The sequence below is a fragment of the Grus americana genome, chromosome 2, assembly GCF_028858705.1.
Source record: "Grus americana isolate bGruAme1 chromosome 2, bGruAme1.mat, whole genome shotgun sequence".
Lineage (NCBI taxonomy): Eukaryota > Metazoa > Chordata > Aves > Gruiformes > Gruidae > Grus > Grus americana.
Genome location: NC_072853.1, coordinates 115,779,967 through 115,795,965, shown reverse-complemented (window position 1 = coordinate 115,795,965; position 15,999 = coordinate 115,779,967). Strand labels below are relative to the sequence as shown.

At 40.3% G+C, this 15,999-nt stretch overlaps 1 protein-coding gene across 4 annotated transcripts in view; it reads right to left on the bottom strand.

The window, feature by feature from the left end:
- BMPER (BMP binding endothelial regulator) overlaps nt 1-15,999 on the bottom strand; it is a 150,983-nt gene that overhangs the window by 110,693 nt on the left and 24,291 nt on the right. For 3 of the 4 annotated variants that reach the window (XM_054817378.1, XM_054817380.1, XM_054817379.1), the window contains 4 exons: nt 14,414-14,513; nt 2,869-2,951; nt 1,275-1,365; nt 393-475 (listed from right to left, as the gene is read on the bottom strand). In XM_054817378.1, coding sequence (XP_054673353.1) covers nt 393-475; nt 1,275-1,365; nt 2,869-2,951; nt 14,414-14,513 — 357 coding nt within the window. The remainder of the gene's footprint in view (nt 1-392; nt 476-1,274; nt 1,366-2,868; nt 2,952-14,413; nt 14,514-15,999) is intronic. The other variant, XM_054817381.1, reaches the window with a different exon arrangement.

Below are 15,999 nucleotides of genomic sequence, written 5' to 3'. Positions count from 1 at the left end.
CCGCATATGGCTCAAAGGAATCCTTGAAAAGATCAGTTTAAGGAAACATCTAATAAATGTTGATCGATAGATGAAACCGAGAAAGCTTTCTGTCTCCTCCCACATGATCCCATCACAAAAAAACCCCATCATTAATTTAACGCATCGACCCTCTCCCAAATATCCTGCTCTATCTGCCTACAGTGTAAGGTCACAAAAAAAGATGATAAACTCAGAATATGAGTGATATAATGTATTAGTGTAGTAAAATCTTCAACAGAAACCTGAACTCCAAGCGAAGAATGCATAATAGTGTCGAATTCCTTTTTTTTTTTTTTGCTTTGTTATGGCAATAATAATGTGCCTTTTGAAGTTCATACAGGGAGATACAACGCCAAAAGGCAAATACTTACAATACAAGAGCACTTGGTACATTTGTTTCCTTCAGGCCTAAATTCTTCTCCTTCATTGTAATGTCTCCCTTCAAATATACAACCTGGAAAACAGCATTTGAATAAGTGTAGCTCAGGATAACATACTGCCTTTTTGCTATAACAGACCCCACCATAGGACAATATGAAAAGCAAATTGTACCATCCTACCTGATACAAATCACTTCAGAAGCCTTTACAAAGGCCTTGAGAACCCCAAAATATTTTGGGGGGAAAGAAAGCATCCTTCTATAGCAGATGAATTTGCACCAGTGAAATTAAGGCTAAGTCAGGTCTTCAGTTAAAAGTGGCTTTGAAACACTTTTCTAAGCTGTTTGCTTTTTATTACTCACATTTACTCCCTGACTATTAGATATTGGCAGAAATTATAACAAATTAGAATATAATAAACCCATTCTATCACAACTGGAGCAGTGCTTACTTACAAAACCTCTGTTGAAATCCAGTTAGCCTATAAAACCGTGTTAATTTGCCACTATGCTTCACAAAGGCCACTCGTTCCCACTCCCCTTCAAAAACTGAGTCTCCTAGTTTTAAGATTACTCTTATACTTCCCCTTCTAACAAAATCCCAGTCATCAGACAGGCAAACTCAGATGACAGACCCTCTGCAAAATTATGTAAATACATATGTGGATATTGCCACAGGCATCCCCTAGTCTGCACGCCCTCTACTAAAAAATATTAAGCTCTTCTCTGTCACTTAGTGCATTGCAAGCCTCTGGCTCACATTTTAGTAACTTGTCAAGTGTAACGGAGGTTAGAGGCAACCTCCTAGCTAATGATGGTTATCGTTAGAAACACAGTTGCACACGTGGAACAGCCTCTTCCCGTGAAATCTCACCTGGGCACACAGGACAACACATCCCCATGAATTTGGAAGGGTTTTTGCAATGAACAACACACTGTACCTCCGACTCTACTATCACTCCTTCCTGAAAAAGAAGCAGATCAGATATGTGGATTGTTAGCATTGTGGTTGCTTTAACAAGGAAAAATCCACAATTACTAGTGGTACAATTAAAACACGGCAATGTTGCGGAGCACTGGATTTCAAAACATCTTTTCTTTCTGTACCTGCTGCCTGATATCAGGATTCAGGTTAATCCACAATCAAAAGACCCACTTGAGTCTCCCTGACTCCAGACATGGGATTTGCCTTAAAATGCATCAGGTAAGAAACCAAGCACCTTCTTAGGAGAAGGAATCCTGCTTTATCAGGAATCCGTAGCCACAGTAATCTGCCATGCAGCTCTGGTGAAAACAGGCCAGACACAAGGCATTCTCATCCCTCTCCCCTTGGAGGAAAAAAGGCTTAGAAAGCAGATAAAAGCATCTTGTTCTGCAGAGGGAGACGCTTATCTTTGATGCTTTGCCTGATAAGTATTAGTAAATTAACATTTCCTGTACTTCTTGTTCAAGAAGTCAAGAGTCCTCCTGAACAAATCTGGGTGTGAGGATCTGTGCACAAAAGGTTGCTACTTTTTTTTTGCCGCTTGCAGCTTTGCATTTGGAGGCTAGGGAAACCCTTTTTTTAAAATGTGTAGGTCTAGGGTAAATAAGATCACCTAGTTTTGCATTTAGACACTGAAACAGGCAATAAAGGATTGCTCATTTCATGCAGCTAGTAGCAATTACAGTATCTAAATTAAGGCTGTATCTTTTCATTAAGTGCAAGGATACAGAATACTGCTGCTCCAACTCTCTTCTCAGTGCATGTGTCTTTAAAAACATGGGTAGGTTTTGTAGAGCAGAAATATCACGAAAAAAGAAAAATCTTGAAACCCTTTTTTCGTATTTGTAGAAGCTCTTCATACTCATTCATCTGTCCTCTTTCCAACAGTTGCAATTCTTAGTAACTGCCTGAGTGTTATTAAAACTGGATCAAATTATCAGCAAAAATTGCAGTTCTATTCACAGAGAGAAATTAAAATTACCTCTTTAATTACTTGTTTTGTCCTTGAAAATGGACAATCTTGCAAATGTTATTGTTTCAGATAGGCAAGCTACCAAAAATGCTGCTGTGTTAACAGTGCAGGAGCCCAGGAAAAGAAGATTTGGTTGTGGGTTTCTCTTAAAGAACATCCCAACTAAAACCCATGGATACATACACACAGAAGTGTCCAATTACTAGAATAATAATTTGTATCTCAGAAAAGGCTTAGCATGCTGAAAAATGAGGACTTATTTCAAGGTCAAGACAGCAGGAAATGGCACGGCTGTGTACCTCTCCTTCAGCAAGTCATATAAAACCTATCCTTCTGAATGTTTGGTTATAGCTGGCCACATCCGAGTGGATTTAAACTACTTTAAATGCAAATTCCGTATTGTGCTCTGGGTATAACATATTTCGAGTTATTTGGATTGGATAAAAAAGGCTCAGGATTTCATGGGAAAAGCTTACAACTCAATTACTACGATGCTGATGACATCCTTACCTGGCACTGGTATGTAACACAGGGATTGCTAGGGAGGTGCCATTTCATAGAGCTGTTGTACGTATTTCCTCCAAAACTGCAATCTAGAGGAAGAGACAGAAGCACGTCAGTTAGGCTGAAAGCAATCATCCTGTGGGAGGCTGCTGCTGAGGATCACAGAGCAGCATCCTAAAAGCAACCCATCCTCTCCTCTGGGTTAACAGAAGAGGTAGAGCTGGGACTGACAAGAGGGATCGTGCCCTGAGAGGGTTGGAAGCAACCCCCACCTCAGATGTCTGCTCCTGGTGCATGACTGACCAAACTCCTTATAAACTATGACCGTTCAAGACAAATCAGTCACAATTTACCTAAACATGGATGTCAGTGGCTATTCTGCTGTCCATTCAGGAGCTGCTCAGCCACCCGTGCACTGGAGAGGGGAGACGGAGGAGAGAGGGTAAGAGAAGAGCTGGAAATGTTCATCATCCAGCCTGGCTGCGCTATCCTCATCCATTAACCAAAACCCCCACGAGAGCACTTCAGCCAGCGCAGCTCAGCATGGATGCACTGACATCGGCAGAGCTACCCCTTCTTTATACCTCTTTTTCCGCTTTCATGACAGAAGGGATCAACATCCACATACACTAAAAGCCATCAGGCTTTTCTGTGTGGGTGGTGAATCTCTGAGTGGGGATAGTTTGGAATCCCACAGGGTTTGGCTTTATATGTCTTTGTGTGTTATATGACAACTTTGTTAACAGAAAATAGGTTGGTTTGCCTGTGTGCAGGATCAGCAAGCATTTTTTGTGCAAAATGAAGTTTCGTTGAGCTGTTTGGGAAAAAAACACACCTTAATTTTCACATTTTTTATTACATGTTCCTACTAGTTTCCTTCCCATTCTCTTACACTGTTTTCTGGTATTTTGCAAAAGGGAAAACCAAAGGGGAACACAAAGAAAAGAATAAATTATCTCACCAGAAGAGCAAAATTAGAAAAGACATATTAAGTGGAAATAAAATATTTGTTTTAAAAGAATTAGCTTATTAATGCAACATTGTTTAAATTAAAAATTAATTCTTTGGAGAGCCAAAGTGTTTCTGAAAAAAAATTTTTAAAAGCAACACATACCCCATTTTCTGCAGGAAAAATGCCCATTTTCCATTTACTGCTCTGAGGGTTTTTTTCCCTAGTCTATTTTATTCAAAATAGGCTTGATCAAAGAGCCCATGAAACCAACAGGAGTCCTGCCAGAGACTTTGAAACGCAGATATATACAGAGAGTCACCAAGCAGAAAACTACAATCAGTCAAATGATGCCCACGGCACCGCTCTTTCCACACCCTAGCTCAGCAGCTACGGTAAGTCCTTCTGTGCTGTGCAGGGTGCAGTGTCCTGAACTGCTCTGGGCTACGTTTTATGCCCTTCTGAAAATGAAGGCAAGTTATCAGCCCTACACCAGTAAATCTTTGAGCCCACTGTATAAGAAAACTTGAGGGTCACAGCTCCAAACTGCTAAGGAACTTAAAATACTCACAAAATCTTTTTGTACTCAACTCCAAATTTAAAGAAAACCTGATATATATAGACAGAGATCATTTACAAAGGTGTTAACTGCCTTCAGTTAAGATCTTAAACAACAGAAGACTTGTACTTCAGGATTTGCAGTACTCAGACATTTTTCCAGGCTAAGTACAGAGCAACATAGGAGAAATCTGCAGATGCTGTGGCCGTTCCACTTACCTAAGCTGAAACAGGTATGTTTTTAAAAGAGTTGATCAGCAGTCTAAGAGCTGGCTGTGATAATTTAATCTTTGACAAATATTGGAAGGTACAAATTATACATCTGAATCTCATATTTTTTTAAGTAGCAAAGCCCCTACGAAGCGATTTCGAATAATAAAGAAGCATTCAGCTTTTCAGCATATTAATAAAGTTCTGCGTGAGCTCTCATGCACGCAGGCCAACACATCAAAAGAGGAACACGAAGCCCTAAACTCCTCTTATGCATTTTGAAGTACCATTCTGAAAAACACCGAGCTAATCTTGTAGCACAGTCTCACTTACTGCCCACTGCAAACTCTGATGAATAGCAGAGCCTGTTCAATGCCTTTTAGTATCCTCAAGCTGCAGAAGTCCAAGCCATACTGGCATACTGGTCCCAGTCCAAGAAAGAGTTTACACATGAGCCGGACACTCAAGATGGAATGAGCTGTGTTGTTAAATATCCGTGTGTGTGTTTCACCAGATGGGTCCGATGTCTTCAGCGCTGTGCAGAATTAAGGGCCAGGTTGGAATCTAGCAACTGCAAAATACCTTGCATATTTGCTCACCAATTATGTTCTTTAATTTAAGATGTTTTCTCTGTAAGGAAGCTAATGACCCTGGGCTAATCTACATGTACAGATGTGCATATTAAAGTGAAATTTTCAGTTCAAAGATTAGTCTAGTCGAGAAAGCATGAAAGTTGTGCGTCCGTGCAGTCCCCACTGCTCTTACTTGAAGTCCACATCCAAACTATGCTACGAAATCCTCTGCCCCGCAGTGCCAGCTGTTTTCCCTGTGGAAAGCAGCAAGGGGGGAGCCAAACTCCACCTGCCCGCAAGCCACTTCTGTCACTGATAACGTGGTGCTGGAAGCACTGGGGGACAGCACACCAGAAATAACTATGGCAGGGAGAGCTTGCAGGCAGCAAAAGGGAAATTTAGAAATGGTGACCAGGGTGGAAAAGTCTGCAGAAGCATTGGAGACACCAAGACTGCTCCCCAGCTTTGGCACAGGCCAGCAGGTTGAATAAGGGAGTCAGAGCAGCATCATGCAAGCACCAACACGAGGCATGGTGGGAGTTGGATTTTAGCAGATGCTCAGTTGAGGAAAACAGCATGAAGGGAGAGTTAGCCAGTAACACGAGCAGGCTTGGTGAGAGCTGGGGGAAGGCTGAATGTCAGGCAAACTGAAGAGAGGGCAAGAAAGGAAGTGCTTTGCAATCTCCGGGCAAGATTTTAACCTATCTCTGACCAGAGGTGTGCCCTGACACTCTGCCCTTTGGATGCCCCAGAGCTACACCCACTGCTAACTCTTCAAAAGGAGAAAGAAACAAAGTCCACATACCAGCTATTTTTTTCTGAACCTCACTTTCAATGTACAAATCTCTCAGCTGACACCTTGCAAACATATACTGGGCTTTCCTAGCCCACCTACTCATAGCATGGAAATTTATGAGCCTCACCAAAACTCAGCTGAGTGAAACCTGCCTCACTCCATTTGCCAATTCATTTGAACTGTTCTAGCTCGCCCATGGTTAAAGGTCCACCATATTCAGCTTGGAAAGTAGCCATCACTGAATCGCTCATGTCCAAAGGCATCAGCAAAGTCCCTGATGTCAATTTCTACAACAGAGTATGGTGGAACATACTTCAAGTTCCTAAAAGCTGTTTTAATTCCCTTTGGAAATATTATTATATTAACCTACTGTCTTCATCCACCATTTGAAAGGGAGAGCAGGAGAAAAGAATATATCAAGAAAGTTCAGAGCTTAGCACAATCACTTAAATGCCATCCACTTCTGCCTGAATACCTACTTAAAATAAAACTTTAAAACAAAGGGTTACAGAGGAGGTTTTCAAGAGGGCAACCTGAAAAGCCTGAGAATATTCTAAGGAGTACATGAAAACTAACAGATTTGACATTAATAGGTAAATTTGATCCTGTGACATATACCCCATAAGGAAAACCTTCAGGATTCCACATACAGAAGGGAGTTAAATATCAGTGGTCTACATCAATTCGAATGGAGCTAAGGTGATTCATATCAAGGAGTGTGTCCTAATTCTTTAGTCTTTCCTGCTTCTTTCTTTAAGAATAGCTGGTGTTTTATTAATGTAAAATATTAACTTCCAGTTACTTGTAGGTTTTGTTCCTATTACCTACTTCAACTCAAACAGTTCAGATAAGTCCTGGATAAACACGCAAGCTGAAAGTTGCTTATCTGAATCAAACCAAACCACTGAATACTTTGAAGTTGGTCAATTGTTGTATATGCAGCGGAAACTGCTAATTATGCTCTAGTCACCTCATAAAGGCAAAATGATCCACTAGATTTCAGTCATTCCTGCACAAAAAATGATGATAAAACAGTTAAATCACTTCTAATTAACTAATTTAGCTACTTTGTTTCGATGTTGAACATGCCTTACTTGAGCACCTTAGTTTCAAACATAATAAATCAACCTTCGGCCGATTTAATTTGAAAGAGAGCAATTTAATTCCAAAACAAGCATCCTCACACAGAATTGGCCTGGAATAACAAAAGAGGCAAATTATAGCTGATTTTGTTATTGGCATGTAGACAAGTTGACAATCAGGAAGCCATTTGTCTTTCCGAATCCAGTAACATTGTTAAATGACCCTTTTTTTCTTGCCCAGACACCCCAGCACAGAGCGATATCATGAAGATAGGGAAATTGACTGTAAGAGACAGTTTAATAATGCTAAAGCTCAACCAGTGTCCTCAGGAGTTCATTAAAAACAAGCCTTTATTACTCAATTTGACATTGCCTAATAAGATTCCAGAAGAGATTTTTGCTTCTTTTAGGCTAATGAGAATTTTATAGACAAGTCATTTCCTTATTCTCCCAAGAGAAAGTGATAGATTGGTGAACAATAGACTGGCTCCCCATCCCTCATTTCTTCAGCATCTTTCTTCTCCTATTAGGTCTTTTTCTTGCTTTCCCTCCTCTCACTATTTAAAAAAGTAACCTCTCTATTGGCATGGAAAATAAACATTAGGAAAAAGAAAACAGTCAGAAGACATGTTTTATTTAGTGTTTGATAAATTAGTCCTCAGGGAGGTATCCAGGCATGCTAACACGAAATACCAGTTCTAGCCAAAAAAAAAAAAATCCAAACCCAAAAACCAACCACCAACCAAAAAAAACCCCAAAAAAACCAAATAACTTGCACATTCTGCAGTATTTCCCTGGCATGAAATCTGTTGGCCAAAATAAAAGAAGTATGAATCACACACACACCTATTATAAAATATATTTTCACATGTCTTGATGGTAAAGCCATTGACAGCTACTAGAAAATTAAAGTTCTTATTGGGTAACCCTGGTCTTCATTTGTCAACACAGAAGCATGAAAATGTATACAAAATCTCCATGCTTGTTAAGTCTAACTCTAAACAGTGAAAATCCAACTCTTTCCTCTGTAACGGAGTACAATCAAACCTATTTGCAGCTGAGCCATCGCAATTACAATACCCAAGGGATGCGAGGCCCAGGGGCTCTGTAAAGGGCGTACAACACAACACAGCAAAGTGGCCGTGGGGGTGAGCTGTGCTGGGACTGCACAGTTCACAGGCATATGATGCAAAGCAGCTCATATTCGCTGAGCAAATAGCAGCAGAAACAAAGACATCAACAGCTCCCAGTGCTGGTTTTGCCCCCTGTACTCCACTGGAACTGAATTTCACTTTCCCAAATGTCTTGTGTTTCACATATATCTATCTATCTATCTATCTATCTATCTATCTATCTATCTATCTATAGGGGGAATGAAGTCACTCTGCAGGGTCCATAATAACCTCACGACCCAAAATGCCATGTAGTTAGAGCTGTCACGGAATCTTGAGCAGATACTCAATGTCCTTGCCAAGCCTGGCAGCTGGAGAACTGTGACCTCTCATGGTTACGAGGGGTGTCATGAATGATGTTGCTGGGTGACACAGTTACTTGCCATTTATACCCAATTTCCTCACACCAGCAAAATCATTCGTGATCAGTACAGCTTATGGCTTCAAAGTTAAACAGTAAAATAAACTCTTAGTCCAGTATGAAGTGTCCTAAGATGCTTATCATGTTGTTCCAGAGAAACATTACACGTGAATGTTGTGTGAAGCGTCCATCCTGGTCTTCTGTTTCCTTTTACTTTGCTGCACTGGACACAATGTCCACACACAAGGTACAAGTGCATCCACGTATCACAGTGGAGGTCTCATGCTTTTTTCTAATACAAGCATCCTGAACAAGTTCTCTGTGATTGTAAAAGTTTGGGCGACTGATGTTTCACTGCAAAAGTATTTATGACAACATGACAAGACAGTTCATTAAAAGCCTCTTACATAAATGGAAAATTGTATTAACCAAGGTAATAAGAAAATCTGAAATTTGAGGTGCCACTGAACACAATAGCATAGACTAGATATTCAAGGGATATGAAATGTATGTGCTAAGACCTTTGTAAGAAGAGTTCACTCCAAGGAAGGATGGAGAGACAGAGACCTTTTCTTAGGCATAACCAGAAGTAATAAAAGCTGGCACAATGAAGATACTGGATGATACTGTCCTTAGCGCCTATATGTCACTGCTTCAAAATCCCTGCCTTTACTTGAAATACAAAGCTAGAAACTGAATGAACGTTGAGACAAACCTGTACCTCCAGCCTCAAGAAACATGCCTCCTGGTTCAGGGCAGGAGCACATTACCAAGAGACTGAGAGGCAGTGAGAGAGGCCAAGAGAAAAGTTAAGACTTGATTATGTCCCCAAGCCATCTCTTTCCATAACCAGGCTCTGACAGATGCCAGGACTAGATTATTCAGGTGAAGATGAAAAACATTTTAGTAGGAAAATATATCATTATCTTCCCAGCCCATCCCCCTCCATGCATTAGGCTGCACGCTTGCCTCTGAAAGCTTCCCTTATAGCATGTGAGGATGGGCGGCAAGTTCTAGTGCCCCGTCAGGGCCCCACATGAAGGCCCTCCTAGTCAGTCTTACAGCAGGGCACCAAACTGGTATCAGGTATCTCGTACGAGGGGTGTCCACAGGCGAACAAAGTGCCAAATGAATGTATGGCTCCTGCAGGGCGTTAGTAGAGTAGCCAGAACACTGATAAACTCATACCCTCCCTCTAACTTCCTTTGCAAGCCACCCTAAGAGTTGAAATTGGCTTCAATCCTCAACCATAATATTTGATATCCTTTCCAAGAAATGCGTAATTAACTACAATAGCTTTGGATAGTCAATATTGAGGGGAACTAGTGCTGCTGTTGCCTGGGCTGTGATTCCATTCTCTGGTAGACTCCAGATCAATGAAGCATAGCACGTGAACCTCTAAGATCATTCATTAATTTTTAAAAAACCACAAACCAAAAAACTGCACAGTAACTCTCAAAAGTTTATGAGGGCAGAAAAAAGCTAAATTGTACTTGGAAAGTGAAAGAAACTTCAGAACAAATCTTATCTGTTGTAACAAATACCCACCAATTTTGTCTTTGCACATCCATAGAAGATTCAGATTCTTAGGATAAGAGAGTAGAATACAGTGCACAATTTTAGAAATGCAAACTTTATGCAGCCCTGAGCTGGTAATACCACTTCTTCAGAGAGCAAATAACTTATTATTAGAGGTCTAGAGAGCTCTATATCCAAATGACAGGTCTCCATCCAACTAAATAAGAAAATGCTGCCAAATCTATATTTCTATAATCTCAATGATCTCATATGTTTTCATTAAATGTATTAAATAAAATGAGAGATGAAAAGTGGCCTATTTATCCTATGCTAAAGTAATAAGAGGGTTTAATTTTTTAATATTTTTAAAATTAATAGTATGCTAGAGATATACAGTATATGTTATAAACTACAGTAAGTATCTGTCAGAAGAATAATCTCACTGAAAGTTTTCACTATTATACTTAGTTGTTTGCATTCTCCTTGCAGCAGGGAGCCATAATCACGGGCCCACATTTCTATGTTCCAGACTGTGCACAAACACACAGCGAAAAAGAGCCTTGCCCTCCCGACTTTACTATCCAAGGTCCTTACAGGCCTGACTGAAGTCAAGAATAGTGTTAAAACACATTGCTAGTCTGGAGGATTAAAATCTTAAGTAAAGCCGAATCTTTTAATATTTTAGGGATAACATGTTGTTTCCACCACAGTGAATTTTCTGATTGCAAATGCTATACTTGCTGCTGCTTCTTACTTTATTTCTTAATAAAATTTAAAAAAAAAAAAAAAAAAAGTGTTAGAAGTTATCTAAGTAGCATCCAAATACCCAAATGGAAGTAAGGGAGTAATGCTCAGCACACGACCATTTGCAGGAAAAATCCACTGCTAACAATTCAGTTTCTCCTGTATGCAAAGCTCTAAACACGGGAGTTCAGCTGGATGCGCTGTTGCAGGCACATAGTAGTTCTTAGCTCTTTCTGACTACTTCTTTGCTATCAGAGGTACTGGGCCCACATACCCAGCCCTCATGCACTCGTCATAATAGAATAAAATATCCTGGCAGCAATGTCACAAATGACTCATGAACGGTGATTTCCTTCCTACACGAGCCAATTCTGGAAACATACCCTTTGGTCTTGATGTTATCCTCCTGATGATGTACTCAAATGACAGCAGCCATTCATTCATTCATTTCTTCAGAAGGTAGGAAGACGTGAAGCTATCGAAGAGAGCTGGCAAGAACCCATAAGGCCTGATTAAGCTTTTCTAGGCTTTGGGAATGAAGCCAAGAAAAAAGCCATCAGGTTCTGATGTCTTCTCTTTGTAACATTTTGTTCACGTTTAGATGAAATGCAACCAGTAAAAAAAAAAAAAAAAAAAAAAAATCCCTGTTTCCCTTTTCCTGCTTGCATTCCCTATGGGCACTCTGGCAACTTGACAAAATAGTAACTGAGAACAAGTGCTGCAGGGCCAAGTCCTGGCTGCAGCTGACATCCATGCAGGGAGTGCCGGGGAGCTGCTGGGACACCAAAGGTAGTAGCTGAAGTGCTACGCAGCTAGGCTGGAGTTTGCACCCTTAATTCCCCAAACACTCCCCATGGGACGCTCATTTTGGATTTTGCACAGAACAGAAGCTTCAGCAGCATTCAGAGTGGCAGGAGAGCAAGCAGCCTCCCCGGGGGTAGAGGTGGCTACATCAACCTCTTCCCATGGCACCAGAACAACCTGGTGACAAGGTGTGGTGTTGGGATTGCTGTAGTTATACGGGTGCCTTTTAGAAAGAGTAGAAAAACCTATTCAGAAATTTTGCATTTAATTTGAAAATTAAGCCCTCAAGAGCCCCCCCCCTTTTTTTTTAAATTCTGAAATTTAAAGCTGTTCTTGCCTCTTAAGCACATAGGAACTGCCATCTTAGATCAGACCAAACATCCTTCTAGCCAAGAAGTATCTGCTCTCTGATAGCAGCCAATAACAGAGACATTGAGAAAAGTGAAAAATACAGGGCAAGCTCCATAGCTCTACTTTAGCTTCCAGAGGGGCGAGAATAAGCAGCTTACCTGGTATTCCCTCGGTGGGCATACCATGAACTCACACAGAGGGGTAACAGGACATTATGTTTTGTACCCTGCTCCTTTCCTAATAAACCCAACATTCAGTTTTCCCTTTGGAGAGCTACTGGGAGTTGAGCTGATCCTGCCACAGAAGTATGTTTTATAACACTGAGAAACAGTTGTTAATTGATAATTGTCAACTCAGAGCCCAGCATGATATTTGTAAAGTTAGGATTGTTTTGTCCCGTGTATATCCGTTTGTTCCCATCCACGTTAACTTCCTTTACCATTTTGTCATCAGTTGTTCAGTGTCCTAAGAACCTTCTGCAACTCCTTGCAGGCAGCCCTCCTACTTTACCGTGCTGAAGAGATCGGGTCATCATCAGCAAACTTTCTGTCCCTCTTCACCCCTTTTCTAGATCATTTCTGAGCACGTTGACATGTTGAGATCTTTGCAAGGATCTGCTAGTAACCTTTTTCCATTACAAAAATAACCGTTCATTGTCACCACCTATTAGTGATTTGTTGATGAGAAGAGTTTCTCTACAAACTCAGGGCTGGTTAGTTTCTTTAGTAGGTTTTGGAAAGAAATCCTGTTGGATGCCTATTAGTTGGATCTCTGTCCATATACTTACTGATACATTCAAAGAACTCTAGCACCTTTGTAAGACATAGCTCTTCCCCCTCATATGGCAATTATCCATGTGCCTCCTATTTTTCAACAGTTTCTATTCATTTTCCTATCGGAGGTGTCATGCATACCAATCTGCAGATGCCAGGCTCGAGCCTATTAATAATGTTCTGTAGGTACTTACCCAATTCAGGATAAACAGAAAAATCTTAAAAGGAGTCTGAATTAAGATAATATATTAACGTAATAACTCTGTCCTCAACTTTGAAACATTAGTTTTCTTTTAGTGTAGAATCATGTACGTATATAAAATTTTCAGATCATTGACCAACTACACATCCCATTATGGAAATGAAAAATCAACCTCCAGCCTAATCAAACCAACACTTAGGTGCTATAAAGCTGACACTAAAAACAATTTGACAAAAGAAATAAATTACATTTGATTTATATAAAACCTGTAACTACAAATTCTTACTATTTCAGTAATGCTTTAATTTTTTTTTTTCAGTTCATTTCCTTTTAAGTGTCAGATTTCTAGACAAATCCTCGAATTGGGGCTTGCCAAACCTATTCCAAAATTGCAGAACAGAAGCAAGCCATGAGCACAGCAGCTAACACACCTCTGCAGCCATCCAGGAAAAACACATATCCATCATATGTCTCTTCCATCTGAGTTTCAGCATAATCTGTTTTCCTGCATTTGTATTTCCTCTGGGAAGGCAATAAATGCTTGCGTTTCCCAACAATTTATCCTACCCTATCTCCCTCTCAAAACCACTCTATCGCCACTGGGGAATTAAACAACAGAGAAAAATAAAGAAAAGGAAAGCTGTCTGAATCCAACATTCCCCCCTCATCGATTGCATCAGCAGTCCCTCAGCAAAATTAGTGTTTCAGAGCATATTACTACATCAATATAAAAAAAGACTAGTTTTCAACTTCATCTTCTTGCACATTTCACATGTGGATAAGCATGGTTGTTTCACGCCATGCATGCTTATAAAAAATTAATAAATGAATTTTGTATTTGATAATTATCTCATTCTAAAGCGCTTGGAAGATACAGTGTTGATCAATAAATAAACGTATAATAATCAGATTGTTGCCTGTTTTGGCTTTAATAAAAAATGTCTATTATTTGAATCAGGAAATATTTAGTAAAATTAATAGAATTTAGTTGTTTTGTTTCTCGTATGAGGAGAAATAAAAATAGTCATGGCTAATTACTCTGTTTTTTATTACTTAGAAGCATTATTCCTATTCTGTCCAACCACAGAAAAAATTTAAGGAATTCCTGTTGACTGGTGATTACTAGCAAATTGATGTTGACCTAAAATATTTCTGATAAAGTTAGAACACGAGATATCTCTCAAAAGACTGACAACATATCAATGAGGTACAGTAAAGACGTATTTCTAAAGGATTGTCACTGTGCAAGAACTAATAATTACAGGACGAATATGTGAATTTATGCACCTCCATCAGCTTTGTAAACATAGTTATTTTCCTTAGGGTTACTGCCCTTTTCTAGCCTCTGGTGACAAGCAAGTCCCAGCTGAGAAGCTCCCAACTTTGTCCTGTCTCTGGCAACATAAATGTGAACTGTTAACATTTCAAAAAGAGGGAAACAACAGGAAGGGAACCGCACCTTTGCAACGCTCACAGCAAGCTCCTCTCTGCTTAATGACGAGAGCACAGTCCTTGGAGAGCATCGGACACTTCTCCCTTTTGCATGTCACTTCCTTATTCTGAAAATAAATAAAATAAATAAATAGACAAAAGCTATTGCAAGCAAACCAAATCCATGGCTACTATCTCTTGCAATTCAGAAAATAAAGTGTGAGGCTAGCAATCTGCTCTTTCACTTCAGGAGAGGTCCTTGTGATTCAAAACATCTTTCTCCCCTTGAAGGAACGCAGTAGAAAACAGTCTCTGAATTATCCAGGAGCCCAAGTAAATGGTGTTTAAACTCCACTTAGTAATTCGTGACCACTACCCACCATAGTACAGAAAACATTCCCCACTGAATAAATCCACTTTACTGAAATGAACAACTAGCTCCACGACGCACTTGTTGAAATATCCTCATGGTCTTGAGGTGCTGTCCCACGAACTGCACAGCTCAGGAATCGTTTCTCACGGTGACAAAAGGACAGACAGCTGACGAAGAGGTGGCAACCTCAAAGAAAACAAAACTCTCTGCCACTGCTGAAAGTAATTTTTAGCTAGCGGTATTACCTAGCTACCCACAGGTCCTTCAAAAGAGGCTACTCTACTATACTAGAAAAAAAGACTGCCATAATTCGTCTTTCTTCCCAAAATGCTGAGAATCGATGAAACACCACAAGCAGGCAGAATCACGGTACATTATAGTGTCATCTTTCTGTGGCAAAAAGCCAGCGATGGCCAAGGCCAAAGAGCACATTGACCACATTAAGGAATGTCAATACAGGATGTGCGACAGCGGGCAGGAGAAATATTCCATTTATAGCCTGTGGTGTCAACCCTTCTGGTTGTCCCTGCCTTTAAATAAGGGCAGAAAACAAATACTTTGGGCGTTTCTTTCAGTAAAATTTTGCTACTTGAAATTCCTGACTGAAAGTAGCCCTCTGAAGTCACCTCCACCTATATAATTAGTAGCTCAGTTCATTAAGTGACACAGGTGGCCATCTACTAGATGCAAGCACCCACCTCACCCAATCTTATGACTTAATTAGAGACCAAAAAATCAAAGGGCTAGAAAAATGTAAATCATAAAACTAAAGGGAAAGAAGCTGTGCTTTCCAGTCTTTTTCTTTTGCTCCCTGTGGCCTTATTCAAGGTGCCTGCGAAGGATAACACGCAGCTTTTATTACACTCCAGCTCTTTGTCTAAAATCAGAGGATTATTTTCTTCAAAGTCACTGCTTGATCTGATGGGAGCTATAAAGGGACTTCAATCTTATCAATGTAAACGAGGACTCACTCTCGCCAAGCCAGTGTGAAATCAGCAAATGAGAATCAGGCCCTAAAGCGCAGCTGCGGCGACACAAACGACTACTGTAAAAAGCCAGGTCACTGCTAGTCGCTGCTACGTGCTGGCTGCTCTGCATCACTCCAGCATTGCAGAGCAACCATAAATGCAATTTAACTGGTGAGTTAAGCTGAATTTATGGCAGGTCTGTAGCTCTGGACTGGCACAAAGCAGCCACGGCACAGCAGTGCAACTGGCTCAACAACTTCTTTTTAGAGCGCG